General features: G+C 40.2%; 1 protein-coding gene across 4 annotated transcripts; it reads left to right on the plus strand.

Annotated features, from left to right (window-relative positions):
• Positions 1-747: 747 nt before the first annotated feature.
• abcb9 (ATP-binding cassette, sub-family B (MDR/TAP), member 9) lies at positions 748-27587 on the plus strand. 4 transcript variants are annotated; one of them, XM_034090732.2, is made up of 15 exons: positions 748-817; positions 4296-4632; positions 5750-5878; positions 7616-7784; positions 10561-10675; positions 12946-13076; positions 14475-14680; positions 15719-15916; positions 15994-16122; positions 17148-17336; positions 20728-20901; positions 21408-21567; positions 23587-23723; positions 24256-24380; positions 25970-27587. In XM_034090732.2, the coding sequence occupies exons 1-15, from the start codon at positions 762-764 to the stop codon at positions 26169-26171; spliced, it is 2457 nt and encodes an 818-aa protein (XP_033946623.1). In that variant the 5' UTR covers positions 748-761; the 3' UTR covers positions 26172-27587. The 4 variants fall into 4 exon arrangements, with proteins under 4 accessions (XP_033946623.1, XP_033946624.1, XP_033946625.1 ...); XM_034090733.2 differs by having other exon boundaries at positions 5753-5878; XM_034090734.2 differs by lacking the exon at positions 748-817 and adding an exon at positions 1346-1717.

Here is a 27587-nt window from a genome sequence, read left to right on the forward strand (position 1 = left end):
AACAGTCAGTGTCAGTGGGTGGGGGGTCGATACTTGTACATGAGGAGAGTAGAAGAGGGGAAGAAGCTGTTCAGGTGGAGAGAGGTTTTGGTCCTGATCGTTTGTGTCCAAAAAAAAAAGGTGTAAAATTGAAAGAGGCATTAATAAATCTAACTTGCCTTGAGCTGCAGGAACAGTGTAGTAATTGGAATCTCTGTATTTGTTTATGGTGGATATATACACACAATAAGCTGTATAGAAGAAATCTATTGTGAGATATATATTTTTAGATAATTTTAATTGAAATTTAGACTGAAAAATACTAAAAATAAATACAAAATATCTGAAAAACAAGGTAAGAGCAGAGGGATTTTAATTATTTATAAACATATATTTCATTTGGTGAAGGTCCGCATGTATTAACAATTAATTAAATTAATAAACACTAAGATTTTAATTTGATAATTAAGTTTGTTTATTTTTGTAAGTGTTTAAATAAGAGTATATTGAGCAGTTGAGAACATATCTGAAATGTTTGTACATTTAGATTTTTTTTAAATAACAATAGAAGTAATAATTGACTTGGTGAGCGAGAATCCTCTCCCTCAAAAATTAAAAATAGACCTTTTTTTAGCACTTTTTGTTGTGTGTGTTTTTTCCCAGCGGCTCTTGAACGCTCACCAGGTGGGAGGAGCCACGAGATGTTCACTTTCGCAACAACTGACGTCAGAGAGGTAAAAGAGAAACAGGGGTATCACTACTTCAGAGTTAATGTTTAAGACATGGGATTTTCAGAGAAAGATTACAAATATATGTCTGGTTTTCAATCGACCATCAGGTACGAAAGCATAAGTGTGTGAAGTGTACTTTCGGTCATTTATGGAGGGTAGCTAAACCTTTTCTCTTTTTTTAAGGTGGCTGAATTCATATATAAAGATAAAACAGATGCCAAGTTTCACTTTCAAATGCTGGGGGAAAAGTACTCAGATCTTGTACTTGAGTAAAAGTAGAAGTACTCAGATCTTGTAGTAGAGTATTCCTACACTCTGAGCTGAGTACTTCTTATTGTATTCAAGTACAAGAGCTGAGTACTTCTTATTTTACTCAAGTACAAGATCTGAGTACTTCTACTTTTACTCAAGTACAAGAGCTGAGTACTTTTACTTTTACTCAAGTACCAGATCTGAGTACTTCTACTTTTACTAAAGTACACGATCTGAGTACTTCTACATTTACTGAAGTACCAGATCTGAGTACTTCTATCACCTCTGATGAAGTATATCTTATCTTGTCTTTTTTCCTTCGGGATAAACAAAGTATTCTGACTTTGATTCAGAGTGGGAATTCACTTTATTATAGACGATCTTTGATACCAGTGTTCCGGTCGGCTCTCTCTTTAAGCCTAATTTATCTCAGATATACAGAGAGATATAAATAAATGCTGTTTTGTTAGGGTGCCTTATATGTAAGCTGCTCTTTATTTATTAAGTAGGAAGCCTGTGTCTTTATGTAATGCTCTGTGTGGATTTTAAGGTATTTAATAACAGGCACGAGTGTGAAACTCACCTGCTGCCAGCTCTCCTAATGTGCTAGTGAATGTAGTATTTCTGTTATTAATGGACAATCATCTACAGAACTGTAATATTTACATGTAGCTCTTTATTGTGAGATGTATCTGGAATTCCCCCTGTAGCCACCAGCCGCTAAAGACCGGAAACACCTCTCCTTCAAAATAAAGGTAAGTGGGTCATTCTACAGAAAAGGTGGAAGTGCTGTTACTTTTGCAGACACCAAAATACATGACGTTGACCTAATACTCACATTCATTATATATGTTGAATAAATAGAGATTGTCTTTGCAATGGTACTACATAAAAATGGTTTTATACGTAAACTGCAATTTATTTAAAATGGAATACATGGAAGTGGAGCCGATAGTTTTAATTTAAAAGATTTTTTTTTCAATAAATAAATCTAATTTATATTTACATAACATTACAAGCATTAAATATAACACTGATGTTAACAAAAACTCACATTATTATTAATAATAATATCAAATAGATGTCAGTCACCCAAAATTATGTCATTGGTGTTACTGCTACACAACACGCTTTTATTTTTGAAATAATGTACTGTCTCTGAAGTGCCTCCTCTAACAAGAGATCATTTGAGGCAGTGGACAAAGACATAAGTCAGATACTTCTTATTTGTTTGTTAAAGGTGTCATTTTATCTTCAAATGTTACATGCGTCTTTCCAGTCTGTCATAGTGTTACTCATTGCATAGCCCTAGGGGTGAACATTTGAATGGGAACATGTATTGTATTGAAAAGTTAAACGATTTTGATATTGACTGAAGCCACATTTGGTCTGACACATGGCAGCCATTTTGTTAAAATGGTAGTGTTTTCTCCAAATTGTCACTGGTGTTACTCTTCTTCCTGGTAACACCAGTGACATTCCTATACAAATAAGCTTTGTATAAAGTATACAAATAATAAAAATACTTTAAGCTCTACTTGTTGTGGATTCATCAAGTTAAGAGTTAGTTATTGCTATTTAACAGGTTTTAGATGTTTTTAGAAGGAAAATATTTCAGCAGATTTGTATCACCCAGATTCCACCTTTTCTGTAGAATGACCCAAGTGACTTATTGATAAAACGTTATTATGAGGGAGAAGTACTCAGATCTTGTACTTGATTACAAATAGAAGTACTCAGATCTTGTAGTAAAAGTAGAAGTACTCAGATATTGTACTTGAGTAAAAGTACTCAGATATTGTAGTAAAAGTAGAAGTACTCAGATATTGTAGTAAAAGTAGAAGTACTCAGATCTTGTACTTGAGTAAAAGTAGAAGTACCAGAGTGTAGGAATACGCTGTTACAGTAAAAGTCCTGCATTCAAAATGTTCCTCAAGTAAAAGTAGAAAAGTATTATCATCAACATATAGTGAAAGTAGCGACAGTGAAAGTAATCTTTGTGCAGATTGGTCCATTTCAGAATAATATATATATAAAATATATAATTATTGATGCATTATATTCTGCTTATTTGGGGTTTTCCTCTCCTGTAGTGTGTTCTATAGGTTGCACTGCATGCAAATGGTCTGCTAGGCTAAAATCAATAAATAGAAAAATAACCCTTTAGAGTCCAATCCTAGCACTTGTAATACCTTCCTGTATTTTCTCCCCTGTTTGTCAGCAATGTCTACATATTTAAATGTAATAAAAAGTAGACTTTGCAATAAAAAAAAACGGACAACTGTTTTTCAGGAAAAAAAACGTTAAAATTGAAACCCGTTGTGTCAAATCAGCAATAACTTCCTGTATGTTGAGAAAATACTGAGTGTCCTATTCCAACATGAGAGTAACATGAAAGGCATCCCAACTGTAGCTGTGAACATGACAGGATGTATGATTACCTAGAAGAGCATCAGGACTGCTTGAGGCATATGATAGCTATGTGATTAACATGATGATTCAGCCTCTATGGAGAGAGACATCAAGCATGCTCATTTCTGACGTGGAGCTAATCTGAACTAAACGTTGAATACTGCTTTCTATTCCTCCATCTTGTGACTGTGTGACTCCCTCTCTTGGATATCAGCATGTGAAGGACACTGCTCAGGTACTAGTTGATGCTCTGCATGTGATGACTACTTCCATTCTGGAGAGGATCACAGATACATGGATCATGAGGCTGAAGATCAAGCCGGGGACGAATGATTATTAAAAGTATTAAGTATTCAGAAAAAGTCATAATTTTGAGATTTTGAGAAAAAGTCATGATTTTGACATTTTCAGAAAAAAGTAAGGATTTTGAGAAAAAAGTAAGAATTTTGAGATTTTGAGGAAAAAGTCAGAATTTTGAGGAAAAAGTCAGAATTTTTGAGATTTTGAGGAAAAAGTCAGAATTTTGAGGAAAAAGTTAGAATTTTGAGATTTTGAGAAAAAAGTAATAATTTTGAGATTTTGAGAAAAAAGTAATAATTTTGAGATTTTGAAAAAAAGTAAGAATTTTGAGATTTTGAGGAAAAAGTAAGAATTTTGAGATTTTGAGGAAAAAGTCAGAATTTTTCGGGTTCGAGAAAAAGTCATAATTTTGAAAAAAAGTCATAATTCCTCCATCTTGTGACTGTGTAACGCCCTCTCTTGGATATCAGCATGTGAAGGACACTGCTCAGGAACTAGCTGATGCTCTGTATGTGATGCTACTTCCATTCTGGAGAGGATCACAGATACATCCTGAGGCTGAAGCTCAAGCTGGGGACGAGTGAGACTTCTCTAACACTGTATTTTCTCCCTGTGTGTCAGCATGGGCGTTAAAGTATCACTGATCGTCGCGGTGCTCTTCATCCTCCTGGACCTCATCCTCACCACCGTCCTCTTCACACAAGGCTCTCACTGGAGCGTCTTCAGGGAGGAGGCGCTGAACTTTGACCTCCTGAGTTCGGTGTTGGACCTGTGGGGGTGCGTGCTGCTGCGGGGCCCCCTGCTGCTGGGAGCCTGCATCGGGGTGTCCTGGAACAAACAAGATGGCCCCCCGAGGGTCTCCACACTCTCCACCCCCATGCTGCTCCTCTGCCTCGTCATCATCACCTTCGCCCTGGCCAAGATGCTGATGCTGTCCGAGCAGGAGCCGCTAACCCAGGTAAACATAGAGAACATAGAAACTGCCGGATGCTAACTTAAAGGTCTCCTATCGTGCAAAATGCACCTTTTTATATCTTTGATGCGTAAATATGTGTCCCCGGGGTGTCAGGAGACTCACACAAAAAACAAGAAAATAAAACCCTCCCTCTTTTCCTCCGTACCCAAATCTCTAAAAACGGGGGAACAACGGAGCTGATCCAGATTTGCTGCCGATATGACGACATTACTAAAATGTGGGCTGGCTTTACACCCACGGCACTATCAGAAAGGTTGCTATCAGAAACCATGCCTGACGTGTTTTGGACGTAATATGGTCTGTGTTTACGTTAGCATCGCTAACACTCAGAGCTAACCTGTACTGGAGAGAGTCTGTGTGAAGAAGCAGGAAATAAAAAGGAAGTCACCTTGTGGTACACCTGAGAGAGAGAAAGAGTTTGAGCTCCATACTGTTTCAGAAATAATCCTTGATGTGGTTTGGAACATGATATGGAGTTTCATCACGGCAGCATTTGGCTGAGTTTCTGCTGCTAGAATTTTGGACAGGCATTAGCTCCCCGTCCTCTTTGTTATGTATGTTTTTAAAGCTAAGGACCCAGAATCAGAGCTTTTCTAACGGGGCTGAAATAGAGGGATTTGAGGCTTGAATGTGTGATCTGTTTGGTACACTTCATAGACATGTTTTTATAAATCTGTATATATCTGAGACCTATGATTCCTATAAATAGTATAATAGGACACCTTTATATATGTTGGACAATAAGCATAAGTTGTATTAATTAGCATTAGTTAACATGCCGATTTGTACAATTCTGATGTTGTTTTTGGAGGTTCTTGATGATGTTGAATCCATTTCCGACATTTTTAGGATCCAAAATGTCAGTTTTCAGTCCCCTAAAATTTTAAAATGCATCAAATCAGCCCACTGGGAGTGCAACTATGTCCACCAGCTTCCCTCTGTCATACTGATACCACATCTTTAGTCTTATTTTATGTATTCTTTCTTATTATAACTGTGTATATTCTCATGTGTACTACCTGTGTTTCTGTCGTGTTCTGGATTTCCCTACGGGGATCAATGAAAGTCAATTTGATCTTATCTCATCTTATCTTTCCAGCAGCCCTGGTGTCTGAGCCTCATCTGCTGGACCTGCGTCTCCTCTCTGCTCGTGGTGCTGATCTGGAATCAGATCGGGAAGAAGGAGGCGGGGAAGAGTCCAGACAGAAGCAGCAGAAGAGGATGTGAGGCAAGTTTACAATCACTCTGCACTTTTCCCCTTCTGGTTAGACGATAACTGCATCTCATTGTCTTTGTACTTCAAAAGATTCAAGATTCAAGGCTTTTATGGTCATTCGTACATAGCTACAGTTTAGTTATGTCGATGAAAATCTGAAGTCACAGGCTCCTCCAACAGTGCAACACAATAAAATGGATAAAATAGCGCAAGTAAATAGAATAGAAGTAGTGCCTTAAGAGTCTATATACAAGTGATACATAATTTGTAAGTTGCAAACAAATTAATGTTCTGGATGTTGTTAGTTCTGGTGTTTAACAGTCTTATGGCCTGTGGAATGAAACTTGTACTCTGTTCAATGACAATAAAGTTGAATCTTATCTAATCTAATATAGAATAACACAGGTATAAAACATATGATCCAAAGCTACAGTGGAGTGTAAGATATGAATAGTTCAATTAAAAGCACCGGCAAAAAGACAAGGATTTTTAGCGCTGCAGATAGCTGTTACAATCTTTCCGAAGAGGAAACAACCAAAATGTCCATGTTAATCCCTCTGGGGCCATTTTACTTAAAAAAGCCTGTTAGCCACTTTTCTAAATTTCGACCATTTCCAAGTTGGCTGCCATTTCCAGCCGAGGAAGCAGTATTTTCCCACAGAACTTTAACCAATGGAACAATTTCAGGAGTTTTGGAATTTAATTATAAGCTTAATTTATACTGGGGACGCTGAGGACATGTCCCCACCACTATTGGAAATGGCCAATTTGTCTCCATTACTTTGCATTGGGATAAGTTGTTAAAGATGTTCTGAAAATAGCGTGCACAAAGACTTGTACGCGAGAACATCTGGAGGACTTTTTGGGTGTATTTCTGGCAACCCAAGTGGTGCTGTTTGGACCTGCGACACGGTTAATATTAGTAGTAATTTAAAAGAGAATAGTAAAGCAATTGCAGTTGTTAAAAAAGGATAGTAAGAATATGTATGTACATTATATGTATTGTTTGCGGGGGGCGCTTAATGCAGTACTGTTTTTTAAATCTGCAAAAAGTGTCCCCACCACTTTCACTAACAAAGTGCATCATGCATTGTTTAATTATCACTGTGGGCAAGTCACATTTAATGTTTAGAAAAACCTCTCTTGAGCTTTTCATGTCTTTTTAAACACAAAAAGTAAAAATGTGGGGCTTAGGAGAAAGCATTTGGGACTCTAAACCACATTAATACTAAAACTAGTCTTTCATGTCAGCAGAATTAGTTAGCAGAGACTGAACACCATGATGTCAGCAGTACTGCCTCTACTACTGCACTGCTTCACCCCATAATACCTCCAACACCTCCACCACCGTGCATATTAGGCTACCCAGTTGTCCATTGGCAGGAGTTTTTTTTTATAGCATGGCAAAGACATGGTAAAAAGAAGCTTCTGAGACCTGAATTTGGTTTCCACTTGGTCAAAAGTGTATGATTTGACACCAAGATAATTTATAAAGGGTGAGTGAAAGTGATTATATGGTAAGAAAAGACATTTCCATTTAAAGAAATGTTAGCTTTATATATATATATATATATATATGTTTATATTTAGAATCAGTCATATTTATTTTTATCAATATGGCACTGCTTAAGTTTGTATAGTATAATAATTATCACGTTTCATTTAATTATTTTAATTATTTATTTATTTTTTATTATTGTTTTACCCATTTGAATCAAATCAAATAATAACTGAACGCTGTTTCTCCAGGACACTGAGAAGCTGGTGGGAAGAGCTGAGGAGGAGAGTGAGAGGAAGAAGGAGGAAGAGGAGATGAAGAGTGGATCTGGGGCGACACTGGGACGTCTGCTATCTTACTGCAGGAAGGACGGAGGGCTGATGTCTGTCGCCGTCCTCTTCCTCCTCGTCTCCGCTGTGTGTGAGTCGGCTGCATTAAATATTACATATCTGCAGTAGTTCTGTATTTATAGAGCCCTGATGAGAAGACAAACATGAGGAACTGAAAACGTGACGTGGATCATAAATATATCAGCCATTAAACAACATCTTACATTTCTTTTCACACAATACGTCTCCTTGCAGTATCAACACTAATTCGGCTCACTTTTATATTTGATCCAATTGTTAGATAGGCTGTATTTACACCATAAAGGTGCACAGCTGATATAAAGGGACACCTGGTGGTTAAAGCATGTTATTGAATTTCATTATTTTTATTATTAGATATTAATAGGATCCCTATAAAGTATATTCATTACTCGTTATTCTCTACTAATAGTTAATTAAAGACTGTATGTAATGACTATTTTGCACATCCCTTTCAAGATTTCAAGATTTTCTAAGGTTTATTGACAGATCATATAGGCCTACACAACTGTGGTGTAGTTCTGCACTGAATGAAAAACTTGGGTTGCAGGTTCCTCAATAGTGCATTACAAGACATCTATCAATATGTGTGCATACCTCCAGCAATGTTAACTATGTTGAAGCACTTATTGTAACTGATATTATACATATGTATTATACTCTTATAAGATGTATGTAGATATTTCATCTCCGGCCTTGTCAGGTTTGAACAATCAATAAATAAAGAACACAGAATTATTAAATATAAAACACAGAATTTGTGTGATTATATGATTTACAAATAAACACCACTGCATATTTACAACTGTTACACATGCTGATGTAACGCAAATGTTTCCAACTTGGGATCAATAAAGTATATCTTATCTTAAGCTGATCGATGGCTACTGCCATATTTGCACAATGTGCCTCTGAACCTTGACAAGTGCATGTTTCAGGCTTATCAATTAACAACAGGGGTCACAGACATAAGACCAGCTGTTAAATAAAGCTCTTCTGACCTTAGCTGGCATGTGGGTATATATATTAATACTGCCCATTATGGGCACAAGCAATTTTCACCCATTTATTAATTATATGTTTTAAATGTGAGTGTTTCCTGTCCCCTAAACCTCCAGGGATGTACACAGTTTAATACTGGCAACTTCTTATTATGAATGCACCTGCCAATTACCTGAGCAAATTGGGTGCTGCGTATCACAGTGCTCTGAGATTTGTCACAAATTGTAAAGCGCTTACTCATCACTGTACACTGTATACCAAGGCAGGTTTACCATCACTCTCTGTACGGAGGCTCAGTCACTGGTACACGTTTATCTATAAAGCTTTGTTGGGTAAACTCCCGTATTATATCTGCTCTCTGATCACACAGAGAGTTGCAAGCAGCTATTGTCTGAGGTCACATGATGTAGTCTTGTTAGATGTGCCAAGAGCAAGGACTGTCTCAGGTGAGACAGCTTTTATGTGCGCAGCTCCACTTGCTTGGAACAATCTTCAGCAAGAATTGAAACTGAGCAATCTCATTCCTCTGCATGTTTTTAAAGCTAGGGTAAATGAAATGCTTGCTGATACAATGGGCACTTGTAAATGTCTATAACTATGTATCCTGTAAATATAATGTATGATGTCCTTTATTGTTTTATGTTTCATGTGGAATCTATATGCTGCAGGTCTCCCTTGAAAAAGAGATCTATGATCTCAATGGGACCGATCTGAATAAATAAAGGTTTGAAATGAAATGAAAATGGGAAATACGAAAACGTCTTTTAAAACTGCAACTCCCAGTAGAGACGTGCCATAGAGAACATGTTGCGAAACAGAATAGCCAGAATGTGTAGTTCTGGGGACGGGGTGGGGGAGGGGGGACGCGGTGGACCCGTTCAAATCCCGTTTTGGACAGTCTGCCGTGGTTCCATCCCATTTCAAGTGCTGTTTGACGCTCGGCGTAACCCTCGGAGCACACTCTCCAATCACAGAGCTTGAGGACTATCACGGGGTTTGTCAAGTGAAGCGGAGAGAATACTTACTTCTGGGTATAATATTCTCTAAAGCAAATGAGCTGCTTCGACCCTCAGTCCTGACGGACTCCAACTTGTGTTTATTAATCAAATAAATAAACACAAGGACAAGTATGTGTTATTGTTGAGTAAATGGAGAATTGCACAGGGGAAAATAACATATCTGGGTCATTCTACAGAAAAGGTGGAAGTGCTGTCACTTACTTTTGCAGATACCAACATACATGACGTTGACCTAATACTCACATTCATTATATATGTTGAATAAATAGAGATTGTCTTTGCAATGGTACTAAATAAAAAATAAATAAAAAATTGGTTTTATACGTAAATTGCAATTTATTTCAAATGCCAGTCACCCAAAATTACGTCATTGGTGTTACTGCTACACAAAACGCTTTTATTTTTGAAGTAATGTACTGTCTCTGAAGTGCCTCCTGTAACAAGAGATCATTTGAGGCAGTGGACAAAGACATAAGTCAGATACTTCTTACTTTGTTTGTTAAAGGTGTCATTTTATCTTCAAATGTTACGTGCGTCTGTCATTAGTGTTACTCATTTCATAACCCCCTAGGGGTGAACATTTGAATGGGAATGATTTTAATATTGACTGAAGCCACATTTGGTCTGACACATGGCAGCCATTTTGTTAAAATGGTAGTGTGTTCTCCAAATTGTCACTGGTGTTACTCTTCTTCCTGGTAACACGTAACACCATGACGTTCCTATACAAATAATAATATTCATATGATATTCACATGATATTTACATGAAACTAACATGATATGTATTTTTCCTTTTGTCCTGCAGGTGAGGCCTTCATCCCGTACTACTACGGGAAAGCGATCGACAGCATCGTGGTGCACCAGAGCATGGAGTACTTCGCTAAACCTGTGATCACTCTGTCAGCGCTCGCTTTAGTCAGGTGGGCATTTACACATTTAGACGAGTTACACATTATCTTCCAAGTAGAGCATTTTCAAGATAAATCTTCCTGAATTTGAGGTGATACGATTCATTTTTAAAGGAACTCATTAAAGATGAAATACACAAGTCACCTAAAGACAACATAAACACAACTCACGATCGACGAAAATCCAAATTAAATCGATGCTCCCTGATAAACTCAAACACATATATATATCAGCAGGCCTACTGACCAAAACATTAAAGGAACAGTTAGACATATTTCTGGGGAAATCCTCCAGTTCTGTCTTTAATGGTTAACCTGGCTAACAACCATCTGAGAAGCCTTCACCGGAAACTGTTTCGGAGAAAGGAACAGACACTTAGCAGGAAGGTCTGCATAATAAACCATATCAATCGCCGTCGTCATTTATATCTGTTGTTCTAGAGTCACAGAGACCTTCAGTGGTAACACCTTAAGTGGGCGTACATCCCAAGTGCCAATGAATGGAAACATCCTCTGAGTGAAAGTGTGTGTGAAGGTGTGTATGTGTGTGTTCGTGTCAGGATCAGAGAACGACAGCTTTCCTCTGCTCCAGTCCAGACTCACTCTGACCCTCTGGAGCTCCTTCTGCAGGAGGAGAGGAGTTTCTGGACGTGGAGGTGACCGTGCTGAGTATTTACCTCCAATAGACAGTATTCTCCATACTCCAGACAGTATGAATCCCTTCCTCTGGACAGACTCTGCTAACACACAGAGTACCCAGCCTGTATTGTCTCCAACGTGGACATCCCAGCTGTGAATCCCCGAGTCAAAGCCCTCAGAGCCCAGGACAGACCAGTAGTAACTATCAAGCCTCTCTGGATTATCAGGAAGTTCCTGTCTCTCTCCTAGTCTCACTCTGGTCAGATCTTCAGACAGGACGAGGAATGGATGAGCAGTGTTGGGGTCCAGGATGAGAGGAGAGTAGGACACCATGTCCTTCATCTTGCTCCAGATGTTGAAGCTGAGGTTGCCCAGGTGTTTGGCCTGGTCTATCAGAGCTCCTGGGGGCAGCTGTGGAGCCTCCAGCAGGGGGCGCTGCAGCCTCTCCACTGCAGCCTTGTAGTTGAGCAGGAAGGAGACGTCTTCAGCTCTCAGCTCCTCCTCTGTGGCTCTGACTGTGTGTGAAAGAGCTGCTATCTCTCTGCTCACAGCCTCCATCTTCTCCTTCATCATCCTCCTCTTCTGCTCCTCTTCCTCCCTCAGTGCAGCCAGCCTGTCCTCCTCTTCCTCTTCTAGAAACTGGTGAAGCTTCTTAAACTGCTTCTTAATCTGCGTCTCTGTGCGTCGGGCCTGGACCTTCAGGTGTCCTGCTGTGTGAGCACACTTCACTTTAACTTCTCTAAACAGCTTCAGTTTCTCCTGTAAGGGCTGCAGAGTTTCCTGGAGCTCCTCTTTGAGATCCTGAGCAGCTTCATCGATGGGTCTGAATCTGTGGTCGCTGTGTTTCTCTGAATCTCTGCAGACGACACACACTGGCTGCTGATGGTCCAGACAGAAGAGCTTGAGTTTCTCAGAGTGCAGACTGCAGACGGTACAGCAGAGATCTTCCTCTAATCTGGAAGCCATGTTGTCTGTGAGTGAAGCAGTGAACTCGGCAGCAGCCGCTCCCTGTTCCCTGAGACTTACTTTCACTTTGAGTCTTTGTTCTGGTGAAACTCTCAGCGTGTGGATTCAGCAGCTGCTCGAAGTGGAAGGTGTTCCAGTATTTACTCCTGTGGACGTCCCCAAGTGGAAGAGGGAAGGTTTCACACAAACTATTCTTTCCCAAACAATCAAACATTGTACACAGATATATTGGTGCTATATTGGCCCCAAAAATAACCTGCTGTCAGACAGAACTCCGGCTATATTCCTCCCAGTCAGTTTTATTCCTGAAATGTAAATTTCATCTTTGTTGTCAAACCTATCACTGTAGATAAATATTCTCTTTTCTTCTTTTTCCTTCCTGTTTTTGTCCCGCTGCTCCTTTCATACTCCATCTTCCTTCCGGTCTCACGTTCTGCCCCTGTAGTCAGCTCTATAGGTTTCTCTGTGTGAGTGGTCTGCAAAGGAGGGAACACGGCGAACTTTAGCCGCCTTTAGCTTAGCGGTGGTGACGTGAAGTCATGTGACCGTGCTGTAGTTCTTTTATACCCTAACATTAGCTTTTTAATTACTTAAATTCAGGGGCCTCTGCAGAAATACGACATCCCTCCACCACTCCTTCCTTTAAATGCTTTATAACTTCTCTATTCTCTCCCCAGTTCTCTTGCAATGGGAGTACGTGGAGGAGTCTTCACGCTGATGTTTGGCAAATTAAACCTTCGTCTCAGGAACCATCTCTTCAGGACGCTGATGAGGCAGGAAATCGCCTTTTTTGATGAAAACCATACAGGTATTAAAGAAACGTCCCTTAATTCTTATTAGATTCTACCCCTCTAGTACTGGTGATAACTCACTTCAGTACATTTAGTAATACCATAGTGTCGAAATATTCTGATTAGGGCTGTCAAACGATTACAAATTTTAATCAGATTAATCACATCTTAAAAATTAATTAATCATGATTAATCACCATTCGAACTATGTCCAAAATATGCCATTGATTTATGTATATTGTTGTGGGAATGGAAAGATAAATGAAAAGAAGGCGGATATATCCATTTCACATACAGTATCTATGTTTATTATAACATTTTTCTGCATGTCAAAATGAAAGACACCCACACACCTATCACTCATCAAACCGTGGGGTGTTAATTCATTACGTATTGATTTCTATCAACGGGGGAGTACTTCAGGAAAGTCGACGGGGGGGGGGGGGGGGGCAGTAGTTTTGGCACAATTCCGTTGTAGGGACCGACGTTAACAGCAGCCCTGTCTGTGCACACAGAGACCGACTCTTTCGTCCGGTGATCTAACCGCCTTCTGGAAAAGCTTCACAAGTACGTCGGTACGCAAATGCGCTTTGTGACACAAGTGATGGTACGCATTTCAGATTACGCAAAATTACGCAGCAAAAGTATTCTCCGTCGGGACTTCCTGCAACAACACCACGCCGTTATCTTGATTCTGCTTGGCCAGAAGACATTATCAAAGATGTTCTATTGAGAAGACGATCACTACGTGACAAAAGTTTTCAAAACCGTTTCTGGTCTTCGCTATTTCCAGACAAGTGGCTACTGAAATCAATCTTACTAACTGCTGTCTGTGCAATTCTCGGCGCGAGTTGGCGGACTTTATTTTGCTTACTTTAACATCATTTCTCATGGTGGGGCTAAGCCATTTCTTGGTATGGGGGTGGCCTACCCCAGCCATACCCTGGCGCTGCCACTGGTGGGATGTATGGGACAGGCCATTCTGCACATGCATTAAATGCGTTAAATATTTTAACGCAATTAATTCAAAAAATTAATTACCGCCGTTAACGCGATCATTTTGACAGCATTAATTCTGATACGAGTAAAACTCCTGCATTCAAAATGTTTCTAAGTTTTAAGTATTGGCATCAAAAATATAATTTAAATACAAAATTAACTTATTAAAATGACTTTATAGCTTAATATAAAGTGCTCCCAAATGTAGTGCAGTAGAAGTACTTCAACCAGTACTTTAGTAAATATACTTCACTCCCTCAAAAATATATATACTGTTATTTATTCTAAAATGTATTCCTGCTAATTATCCCCCTTTTTGGAAAAGTTTTGTTACTAATCCAATTACGTATTTTTTCATGTCGATGTAATGGAATAACATCAATACAAAATGTTATTTCCTGCCTGTATCTCTGTAGGGGACATTATTTCCCGTCTGTCGGCGGACACCACACAAGTGAGCGACCTGATCTCCAACAATATCAACGTGTTCCTGCGGAGCATCGTTAAGAGCGTCGGCTTCTTCATCTTCATGTTTGGGATGTCCTGGAAGCTCACATTGGTCACCATCATGGGATTTCCCTTCATCGCTGTCGTCTCCAAACTCTATGGAGATTACTACAAGGTAAAGTACATTTATGAACTGAATGTGTTGATTATTTTAATTGTAGTAACAAGCAATATCTCTACATTAATGCGTAGGTGGTGTCACGCTTACGCCCTCTGAAAGCGTGTACAGTTTTGAGCATATGGGACGATGTTCAGATGACACATGTCAATCGTTAAAAATTGGAGTTTGCTAAAGATACAGGAAAAATGCAAAATGGCCGACTTCTGGGTGGGCGGGGATAATTAAAGCCAATTTGAAAAATGTCTGCAATAACAGGTGCGTACCAAATGTCGTAAACATTGGAGCAACAATATGCAACTATGGACTTACCACTCAATAGGGGGCGCCAGAGAGCATGTTCACCCTTACAAGCCATTTCACTGCATTATTTTTATAATTTTGCGCCATATCTGACGTCTAAAAAATGAAAAGTTAGTTACGACTTAATCTCTACATCAGTGCGTGGATATCGTCAGCAGATGGGACAATGTTCAGATGACTCATGTAAATCGTGGTACAATGGGAGTTCGTAAAAGTTTGCCAAAGATAAAGGAAAAACCTGAATTATGCTAAATATCAGTCTTCTGGGTGGACGTGGACAAGGAAGACCAATTTGAAATATGTCCGCAATAACAAGTGCAACGTCCGTACCAAATTTCGTAAACATTGGAGCAACTATATGCGACTATGGACCTACCACTCAATAGGGGGCGCCAGACCACATGCCCTTTCACTGCATTATTTTATAATGTTGTGCTATTCCTAATGTCTAAAATATGAAAGGTTAGTTAAGACTTAATCTCTACATCCATGTGTTGAACGTGTCAGGCCTAGACTCTCTTGAGGAGAGTCTAGGAAGCGTTGTTAAATAATAATAATCTGCACAAAATCAATAGTTTCCTTGCCCTCATATCCCTCAAAGGCCATGATGTGACCATAATCAAAGGGTTTATATTTGGTTTTCTTTAGATGTATCCATTGTTCACTCTCTGTTATGGAAATGTATGCAAATTATCACTTTATTTTGTAATCCTTCATCTATGTTATCTTCAGAAATTGACCAAAGAGGTGCAAACAACCCTTGCAGAGGCGAATAAAGTTGCAGAGGAAACTATTTCGTCAATGAGGACGGTTCGCAGCTTCGCTAACGAGGAGGGGGAGGCCGACACGTACCTTAACAAACTCCTGGTCATGTTCCAGCTCAACAAAAAACAAGCGCTGGCCTACGCTGGGTACATGTGGTCGAGCTGTGTACGTATCAGAACATGTAAAAAGCTACATCTGTCTTTTTAAATGTTGTTTTCTTATCTGTTATCCGTGTCTTTCAGATCTCGGAGCTTGCTTTGGAGATAGCCGTCCTCTACTATGGCGGCCATCTTGTCGTCAGCGGGCAGATGAGCAGCGGTTCTTTAATATCGTTTTTTATATACATGCTGGAACTGGGCGAATGTCTCGAGGTATTTCATCAGTTTTACTATTTTATTTAGTTTTCTGTTTATTTCTCTTATGTACATTGTCTTGTGTTTTTCCATCTACCAATCGATCTATCTATATATTGTAGGAGCAGACACAGTAGTGGTGGCTTAAAGCCCAGCTCTGTGCCGTCCGTTAGATGAGCCTGGTCAGATTAATAAGAAAAGGAGTTCAAAACACCGGCATAAAAGTTATAACAATAATCTGATTTTAATGGTAAAAAGACACAATACGAAAATACAGAGTGCCCTGTAACAGAGCACTCCGGGCTCCCCGCTCCACTGCCGTGCGATACAGGTATCGGGACCGGCCAGTCAGCAACAGGGGGCACCGTGCATGAATAAACAACAGTATATATGGACATATTTGGGGCGGAGAGTCACTTCTTATCTTCCACCGGACTTCACTCCTTTAATTTCCCAGGGAAGGTTTCACACAAACTATTCTTTCCCAAACAATCAAACATTGTACACAGATATATTGGTGCTATATTGGCCCCAAAAAGAACCTTGAAAAGGACATGTGTGTGTGTTTGGTAAGAGGAAGTGTGTGTGTGTGTGTGTGTGTGTGTGTGTGTGTGTGTGTGTGTGTGTGTGTGTGTGTGTGTGTGTGTGTGTGTGTGTGTGTGTGTGTGTGTGTGTGTGTGTGTGTGTGTGTGTGTGTGTGTGTGTGTGTGTGTGTGTGTGTGTGTGTGTGTGTGTGTGTGTGTGTGTGTGTGTGTGTGTGTGTGTGTGTGTGTGTGTGGATATCTTGGTCAGGGAGTGTATTGTGTGTGTGTCAGGGTGTCTGGGAAAGTGTATGTAAGAAGGTCTATATATATATATAGGATTACTTTAAAACAGTCCCAAATAATACATGTTCACTTCAATACAGTTCAAGATAATACCTGTTTACTTTAATAAAGTTTAGTCAATATCTGTTTGCTTTAATATCTATCCATCTATCTATATATCTCTCTCTATATATATATATATATATATATATATATATATATCTCTCTCTCCTGCAGAGCATTGCCTCGGTGTACACGGGGCTCATGCAGGGAGTCGGAGCGGCAGAGAAAGTGTTTGAGTATCTGGACCGGGAACCCAAACACCGGGCTGACGGCACCGAGGCTCCGGACACCTGCTCGGGTCTGGTGGAGTTCAAAGACATCACGTTTGCATACCCGACACGCCCCGATACCGATATTCTCAAGGTTCGTTCGCAGGGATCTTTCTGCCAACACACATATTTTTATCCTGCATACACACCCACACAAACATATCAAATCGTGAGGAATGATCGCGGATGGTGTGTTGTGACTTTTCCAAGGAATGAATGGGAATCAACGTGACCAGGGGCCTAATTTATAAACGGTGCGTACGCACAACAAATGTTGTATGCCAGTTTCTACGCACTGTTTGCGATTTATACTAAAAAACTAACTTGGCAGGAAAATGTGCGGTCCTCCACGCAAACTCTGACCCATGCGTACGCACTAAGCACAATAACGGGAGAGACGAGAAACTGCGACACCGTTGGCAGAAGGAAGAATGGAGAGAAATATGTGGAAATAATACCATAAATAAAATGTTATCTCTTATTTATCATATATGAAGAATTCATTTTCACAAATTGATTAAAGCCAATCTTAAAAGGATTTAACGAACGTCTGTTTGAGACTCCTCAGTGCACACAAAAACATAACTTGGAGAAATAAATAAGTACAGAAACGTTATTTATCACCCCTCGATTATGTTTCTGTCAAGAAATGTATTCTCATAAATGATGAGGTAAGCATCACACAATTACTTTAAACTGATGCCGTTTTGCATTTCTATAGGTTGTATAGATACGAGCATGGTTTTATATACTATCATCAGTGGCGCTTTTTATATGTACAAAAGTGGTGGGGCACAAAAAACTTAGATGTCTATAAGCTTCTGCAGTGAGGTTCATGGCTGGTGAGGCACGGGCTCTGACTCTTCAGGTTTACAAATATTATATTTTGACCTAAATCAAAATATAATATTATTTTCAAAAGCCTCTTTAGTCTGATGCTTCAATTAATTTTAAACAGACAGTTCAACAAAAGGATACCCACAAAATGTAATTGTATCATTTAAATATTGGATTGTTCTCTCTTAGTAAGATCCCATTTTCAATAAAATTGCAGTCTTACCTTGACTTGAAGATTAAGTCCATTTGCCTATCCTTCTGGACAAAAATCTCTATTACTTTTTTGTAAAAGTCCTCCTTATGTTCTTGTAGTTTCAAAAGTCTATCATAAATCTAATCTAATCAATAGATTTATGATTCGAAAATTATAAAAGTAGGGTAGACATGTGGATATTATCCGGCTGAACAAAACGTGCATTTATCTAACAGGTTTGTTTCCCACAGATCTTATTTTGAGCTATTTTCTAAAATCCTATGGAGAAATCTCATTGCTTTTAGGTCGAGGGAAGCCATGCGCAGCTTACTTCCTGGTTTTAGGACGCCTCACTGCAGCTCTCTCGTCTCCTCTTCACACACCACACTTTTCGCGGCACACGTACTTGAAATGACGTATGGTGGGGATGGCAGCACTATGCCCCTATGGTCATTATTTTTTTGCCACACACATTAAATAGGAAAATATTCTGAGCATGCGCAGTGTAGTTTTTACAGTCACCGTTCACTTAGACAGTGAGAGGGAGGGGCAGGATCGGGTTTTGTCCCACATGGCTCTAAACAGCTCAATAGGCACACTGTAGACACTAATTAGAAGAACACAGACTAAAACAGCAATGAGACGAATCAGATGATTAAACATGATCTTAAAATATATTTAATATATTTTTTTATTTATTTTTTGCATTTTTTTATAATCATTATTTTTAATACTTTCTGCTGACACTAGGTGGGGCTGTGAATGAATGAATGTGCGTTTCTTTGACTATTTATAGGCAAATATGGGCGTTACGTGAAGCCCGCAAAAGCTGCGCCGCATTTCGAGTTGATTGTGATTTATAAAGGGAAACCGGCGTAGGATGTGCCGTACGCAAGTCCTGTGCCGGTACGCAGTCTTTTATGAATCGGAAAGTGTCGGTGCGTATTTATTTGCTTTGTCCTACGAAAGCAACCTTCCCACGCCAATCTTACGCAAGGCTTTATAAATGAGGCCCCTGAGCTCAGAATCATCCTACTTTGAAGTAACACTGATTCGCCATACTTTATCGTAGAAAACATATCTAAAGTTTAAACGGCTCTCCAGACTCTTAACTTTATTGGACTAAAAGTTTTTATATAGACGGAACGGTTTTCCTAAAATCACAGTTTATGTTTTGGTATAGTTTTATGGTTTTTCAGATTATATAATGGGTGTGTGTGTGACGGAATGTTCAGAGTGGATGACATCATCACTTAGAGCAGTGGTCACCAAGAAACAAAAGAAAGAAATGTTTAAAAAAAAAAGGAAATGTTTTTTTTTTAATAACGTTTTTAGATGTAAGCCTATCATCCACCACCCTGTTAGCAGGTGCCACTTGATTGACGTGTCTTTGAGACATTCCCTGTCGCTCCCGAAAATAATAGTCTGACTTCAAGTGATGCTGCATATTTCTGAACTCACTGCACTTATGGTAGATACCAACTACAACAAAATGAACATATTGTACCGTGATTTAATTGTAATACACGTTTCAAAATGATGCCGGAATAACTACATACTGATACCGGTTAGTAAAAAAACATGAATTAATGCTTTGACAAGCCTGCAGACAAGACGGCAGGCGAAAAACCTTTTATAGGCGTGTTGTCTGAATGGAGATCGGATCGATCAGGCTAAACTAACGTTGTATCTGCTCCGTCCACACTCATAACAACATGATACAGACACAGATACAACAGCGACTGTTGTATTATTATTGTAAATAACTAGTTTTAATGTTAAATGTTGCACTTGCATGAAGCTTCAGTGGATAAGCTTCACAGTTAAAATGGCTCTTTATGTTTCTGCTCACTGCAAGATGTTGTTTTTTTCTTTGTTGTTGTTGCTGTCAACAAAATAATGTACTCAATCACTCAAACAAATGGAAAATAAGCTACATACATTTATATTTAGGATTGTAATGAAGGAATGAATGAAACTTAAAATGATAGGTATGATGTAAATATATATATATCCTTTTTGACATGTTAATTATGTTGTGTTCTTGGTTCAATCAAATTGGAAGTTGCACCAAATAATTTGATGTAATTGGAAGTACTGTCTGGGCCGTCTTTTTCACTCAATTCTGCAATAGGTAGATCTCGCCTTTCACCAAGGCGGGGATCTTGGGCTTAAAAAGGTTGGTGACCACTGACTTAGAGAGTAGAGGTGAAATTCACTTACAAATCTGGCCCCAAAGTGACCAAAACTCCAGCTGCCTCGCCCATATTTCAAAAAAATCCAATTACCCACGTTATAGCCTGTTCTGATGATTCTGATTTAAGTATCTATATGAATTAAGAAAACCAGTGTAATACAAAAATACCCCTTAAGTGTAATCGTCTATATTTGACATTTTTTTTCATTTTTTTGACCTGTAGATGAATAACTGCTCCTGATTCTGTGTGTTTTGCAGGGGGTGTCGTTCATGCTACGTCCCGGCGAGGTGACGGCCATCGTGGGGCCCTCGGGCAGCGGGAAGAGCTCCTGTGTGAGTCTGCTGGAAAACTTCTACCGTCCGCAGAGAGGAGAAGTTCTGCTGGACGGAAAACCTGTTCACACCTATCAGCACGACTACCTGCACTCCAAGGTCAGAACAACAAAAAGACCCATAGAGTGACTGTATCCTCACAGAAAGCTCAGGAAGAGGCATGTTTTTCAGATTAAAAGTACCATATAATAGAGTTACTTTATCCTTAATCTTTGTTTGGTGGCGTGATTATTATTCTTTAGAGTCATTGCGTGCCTATTGATTTGAACACGATCCGTGTATCCATCACTTCCTGGTCTTCTCTAAAGAAGAGGGACCAATGGAAACGTTGTCATGTTGCCGTTGTTCAGCATGGAAACATTCATTAGCTAACAATGACATTATTGTTCTATTAATATAAAGGGAGGTCAGGTACTCTTTAAAACAGCTGCTAGTTATGGGTAGTTAGTTACTAGCTAGTTACTGAAGTACATTTCAAAGCCCATACTTCTGTATCTGTACTTCTACTTGAGTAAAATATGTGTGTGCTTTTGCCATCTCTGGTTATGGATGTTCTTTAAAAAAATAGTAAATAGTAGATCATTCCTCCATGTTGTTGTTTGCAGATCGGTCTGGTGGGCCAGGAGCCGGTGCTGTTTGCTCGGACGGTGGAGGAGAACATCACCTACGGCCTCAGCGACGTCTCCATGGAGGCCGTGGAGCAGGCGGCCACCAAGGCTAACGCTCACGAGTTCATCAGCTGCCTCCCTACAGGCTACCAGACAAGTAATCACTAAACAGTTCACCTATTTTTGTGTTCCGATCCTTGAGGCAGCATCTCTCTCGTTCAATGGGTTTTATTTTATTGGATTATTGCAGAAAGTTATCTCAATGTTTATGATACTTACAGTACACGTTTAGTTCATTACATTACATGTCACTTGTTAGACGCATTTATCCAAAGCGACTTACATGCTCAATAATGTGGGTAACCCTCACAGGAGCAATTTGGGGTGAAGTGTCTCAGGGACACAACGACATGCAGACTGCAGTGGAGTTTTAACCTGTGACCCCCTGATCCGAAAACCAACGCACAACCCACTGCCCCACAAGCCTACCTCAGTTCTCTAGTTCAGCAGGATAATCTCTACATAATTAAATTAAATTTAATTCAAAACCTTTATTTATCCAGGTGAAATCCCATTGAGATCAATGATCTCTTTTTCAAGGGAGACCTGCAGCAGTAGGTTCCACGTGAAGACATAAACACATAAACAACAGAACAACAAAAGGACATCATACAGCAACATTTACAGGGATTACAATTTACATATCTATCCACATGTACAGGTACCAACAGCATCTTATTGTGTAGCATCCAACCGAGCTTTAAAAGCATGATAACAACACTTTATGATTTCTGAAGTATAAAGCTAACGTTAGACTATAAAGGAACTACAGCACGGTCACATGACTTCCCGTCACCACCCCTAAGCTAAAGGTGGCTAATGTTGGGCTATAAAGGAACTACAGCACGGTCACATGACTTCCCGTCACCACCCCTAAGCTAAAGGTGGCTAATGTTGGGCTATAAAGGAACTACAGCACGGTCACATGACTTCACGCCACCACCGCTAAGCTAAAGGCGGCTAATGTTGGGCTATGAAGGAGCTACAGCACGGTCACATGACTTCACGTCACCACCGCTAAGCTAAAGTCGGCAAATGTTGGGCTATAAAGGAACTACAGCACGGTCACATGACTTCACCTCACCACCGCTAAGCTAAAGGCGGCTAATGTTGGGCTATAAAGGAGCTACAGCACGGTCACATGACTTCACGTCACCACCGCTAAGCTAAAGTCGGCAAATGTTGGGCTATAAAGGAACTACAGCACGGTCACATGACTTCACGTCACCACCGCTAAGCTAAAGGCGGCTAATGTTGGGCTATAAAGGAGCTACAGCACGGTCACATGACTTCACGTCACCACCGCTAAGCTAAAGTCGGCAAATGTTGGGCTATAAAGGAACTACAGCACGGTCACATGACTTCACGTCACCACCGCTAAGCTAAAGGCGGCTAATGTTGGGCTATAAAGGAGCTACAGCACGGTTACATGACTTCACGTCACCACCACTAAGCTAAAGGTGGTTAAGGTTGGGCCGTAAAGGAACTACAGCACGGTCACATGACTTCACGTCACCACCGCTAAGCTAAAGGTGGCTAATGTTGGGCTATAACGGAAATACAGCACGGTCACATGACTTCACGTCACCACCGCTAAGCTAAAGGTGGCTAATGTTGGGCTATAAAGGAACTACAGCACGGTCACATGACTTCACGTCTCCACCGCTAAGCTAAAGGCGGCTAATGTTGGGCTATAAAGGAACTACAGCACGGTCACATGGCTTCACGTCACCATCGCTAAGCTAAAGGTGGCTAATGTTGGGCTATAAAGGAACTACAGCACGGTCACATGACTTCACGTCACCACCGCTAAGCTAAAGGCGGCTAATGTTGGGCTATAATGGAACTACAGCACGGTCACATGACAGCTAATGTTGGACGTGATGACGTTTAGTCATCTCATTTAGACACTTGTTAGCAACCATGGTTTTTAAATCCACCAGTGGGGTCAATAACATAACAATTGTCAAGGTTATTTCAACATAACTTAATGATCGTAACAAGCATTCATGAATTCCGCCAAACGCATGTCTTTATAATGTATAACAAAAAATCCCTGCTCAATTTATTCTATGAAGATGTGGGTCAGTAACGTTATTATCCTGATTGTTTCCAGGTGTTGGAGAGAAAGGCACCCAGCTGTCGGGGGGGCAGAAGCAGAGGGTGGCCATTGCAAGAGCGCTGGTCAGAAACCCTCGAGTCCTCATCCTGGACGAGGCCACCAGCGCTCTGGACGCAGACAGCGAACACATCGTGAGTGAAAAGCTGCATCAGTCAGATGATAATGTGTGAGAGAGCTGATAATGTGCAGCAGCAGTAAGTGAATGCATCATTGTTCAGAGGCAGTTTAGAACAGCAGTAAGTCCATGCAATGGTTGAAACCAGAACCTCCCAAGAATTGTTAACACCTTCGAATGTCACTTGTTTTCTCTTTCCACCATTATTATTTTTGTTTATTTACTATTATTTATTTTCTCATCTCCTAAGGTAGGCCATCTTTATTACATTTATTTTCAGCCCTTGAAACCTATTCAAGATTGTATTGATACAGCTGGAAAAACTGAAGATGTGGAAGTGACTGAAAGATATATTGTACTGTATTATTGTTTGAAGTTCTAAAAAAAGAGCAGCAGTCAGTGAAGGCATCACAATTCAAATGCAAGCAAATGGTATGTTATGTTAGGTCACGTGACAAAAGTCACCAGTAGCTATTTTGCATATGACAGAAGAAGCGTTTGGATCCTAACGAGTTAAAGATCAGTCGGTTTATGTCTCCTCTCTTCAGGTGCAGACGGCTCTGAACAGCATCATGCAGGACCACACGGTGCTGGTGATCGCCCATCGGCTCAGCACGGTGGAGAAGGCGGACAACATCATCGTCATCGAGAGCGGCCGCGTGGCCGAGCAGGGGTATGTTGGGTTCTTTTGTTTGAAGACCAAGAGTTAGTCTAAAGAAGACCAAGAAGCTTCTCGAAAAGTTCAACAGTATTTATTAAAGGTCAAAATACCTACCTAATACGAGCCTTTCGTAGGATTACTTTAATGGTCCCCTATTATACTGTTTTTCATCGATATATCACAGGTCTCAGATATATATCCAGAGCCTGTCTCTGATTGGCTGAAACACCAAACAGATCATTGCAGCATTACCCATAATCCCCTCTGTTTCAGCCCTGTTTCAAAAGTGCTGATTCTCTGTCTGTTACTTTAGATGAAATTAAGGAGCCCCTCTCCACGCCCCTCTGAGAGATATGTGGTTAAAAAGAACACAATTAGCGCGTTCACAACGCAGTACTTTTCCCACTTTTGTTCCGAGAGCCGGAACTAAAATTAGTTAATGAGAACCTTTCTACCCCCTTTTCCGTCCCTGCTAGAGAGCAGGTACTTTCGTGGGAGAAAAAGGTTCCTATTTCTGATTGGCTGGGCGGATTGCAAACCACGCCCCGTAAAACTCCCAAAACGTTTTGTGAAGCCGCCATTTTATTATAAATAATATATATAGAAGCTGCTGGGACTCCCAGCAGCTTCTACTGAAGCCAGTCCCCAACTCCGGGGACTTCCGGCCGGGGACTTTGGGTGGCAGTATACGCCGTGAAGTGGTTTGCGACCTGCCAGTAAACCCAAAGAAGAAGAAGAAGAAGTGACGTCAGCGGCTTCATTTGCCTAATCCTTCCTCAGGGACTTGTTCCGGTGTGAACGCGATCTGTACTTAGTTCATGAGAACTAAAGAGTTCTGATGAACCTTTGTGGAAAAAGTACTGCGGTGTGAAAGTGCCTAATGGTGCTCTAGGAGGAGATTCAGGTGATAAGGTGGGGGGGGGGGGGGGTTACCATGGTTTCTGATTGGCTAATGGTTACACAAGACAAAACATCGTTATGACATCATAAAGTGGCCAAAATCTGATCAGCTCATTTTCAGACAGGTTTTTATAGAAATGGATCAAAAAGAGAGAGAATCTTTGTTCCTGAAACTTTCAGAGTCTCTTTCCACAGAGGGGACACATGTTGATGTAGAAGAGACATGGAGAAGAGGGGACACATGTTGATGTAGAAGAGACATGAAGACGAGGGGACACATGTTGATGTAGAAGAGACATGAAGAAGAGGGGACACATGTTGATGTAGAAGAGACATGAAGAAGAGGGGACACATGTTGATGTAGAAGAGACATGAAGAAGAGGGGGCACATGTTGATGTAGAAGAGACATGAAGAAGAGGGGACACATGTTGATGTAGAAGAGACATGAAGGAGAGGGGACACATGTTGATGTAGAAGAGACATGAAGAAGAGAGGTAACATGTTGATGTAGAGGAGACATGAAGAAGAGGGGACACATGTTGATGTAGAAGAGACATGAAGAAGAGAGGTAACATGTTGATGTAGAGGAGACATGAAGAAGAGGGGACACATGTTGATGAAGAAGAGACATGAAGAAGAGGATTTTGCATAATACGTGACCTTTCAAATTCCGGCACAATATATTGATTATTTCTCCCAGGTCCCACAGCCGGCTGATGGCCAGCGAGGGGCTTTACTTCAAGCTGGTGCAGCGGCAGGTTCTGGGCATCGACACGGGGGCCGAGGTCCTCAACCCAACGCAGGAGCTCAGCTGGAAATCTGACAGAGGACAGAGGATTAGGAGGAGGAGGAAGAGCAGCAGCAGCAGCAGCAGCGAGGCGGAGAGAAACATGCGCTACTGAGAATAAAGTGCAGGGTTTAGGGGATTTATGCATATGAAGGGATTCAAATCGCAAAAAAAGGACCCAAATTGAGTTCAAGACGCAGAGAATCACCAAAAGGAAGACAACATGATTTTTAAAAAGATGCAATGCTACCACAAAGAGACACGGAATTGTTTTAATTATTTTATTTATTGTACTATTTCAACAATTAGACAGTTTATCCACCCGAAAAACACACACAATTATTAGAAGTGAGAGGGCAGAAAGTAGTTTATACAGAGGAAGCGACAGGACACTGAAAACACTCCCGGATCTTTGTGATTACTGAACACATGGCATTCAGCTATACAATGTACACTTAAGTACAAAAAAGAGGTTCAAAATGACACTAAATCACACAAAGGGACACGACACGATACAGAGAGACACTAATGACTAAAGAAGGGAAACAAAATGAACACAAAGACACTAAAATACAGACAAATAGACACTAAACCGCTCCAAGAGGTGCAACGTGGTCACAATCAGACAGTAAATGAGATATGAAATGAACACAAAGACACATAACCGCGGACAAATAGACACAACGCTGTTAAGAAATGGAGCAAAATGAGTACAAAGAGGTTTAAAAATGCAACCTTTTATTCAATAATCCACCTATATGTAACGTGCCGTGTCAGAATCATCTGTTAAAACACGCAGAGCAGCTCCATGGAGTTTAAATACAGCTGAATGCATTCCAACATATCAGAGAGGAAATAATACTTGAATACACGTTATTTATTACTGATATGCCAGCTTCATCATGTCGCTGTTAAAGTTCTGTATAAGGTTTGTTTAATTTGTCATTATCGCACTCCAGACTGATCAATGATCCATCTGTTGGTGCTTTCTTGTGTTGTGTTGCAGTAGCAGGTGCTTTGTGTTTATTGTCTGTTCAACTACATGATAATTATTTAAGAAAAATAATGTAATTCCACAAATAAGCTGCAAAATCAGGTGCCTTTGATCTATGACAGTGTTTCTCAAACTTTTTCATACCAAGGACCACTTAACCAATAAAAAAACACTCGCGGACTACCTAGCTCCACAAATATCCAAAAACACATCGTTTTTTACAAATCGCCTGAAAATGGTACAAACAGGTGGCAACATGTGTGATGAAGGTGTTGCGCTGCGCTATATCATGCAATTGAAAGTGAAAGTTAAGCTCGCTCCATTGCGGAGATATTCCCGCGAGAGTGCGGAAAACTTAAATGTATTTATTTCAAATGGGACATTTACCAATATACTCACGGACCACTAGGGGGCGCTCATGGACCACCAGTGGTCCGCGGACCACACTTTGAGAAGCACTGATCTATGATGATGTGTGGTGATGCAAGACTAGAGATACTTAAAGTAACTGAACTGATGTGAATAAAGATATATATT

Source organism: Pseudochaenichthys georgianus, chromosome 9 (genome assembly GCF_902827115.2).
Source record: "Pseudochaenichthys georgianus chromosome 9, fPseGeo1.2, whole genome shotgun sequence".
Taxonomy (NCBI): domain Eukaryota; kingdom Metazoa; phylum Chordata; class Actinopteri; order Perciformes; family Channichthyidae; genus Pseudochaenichthys; species Pseudochaenichthys georgianus.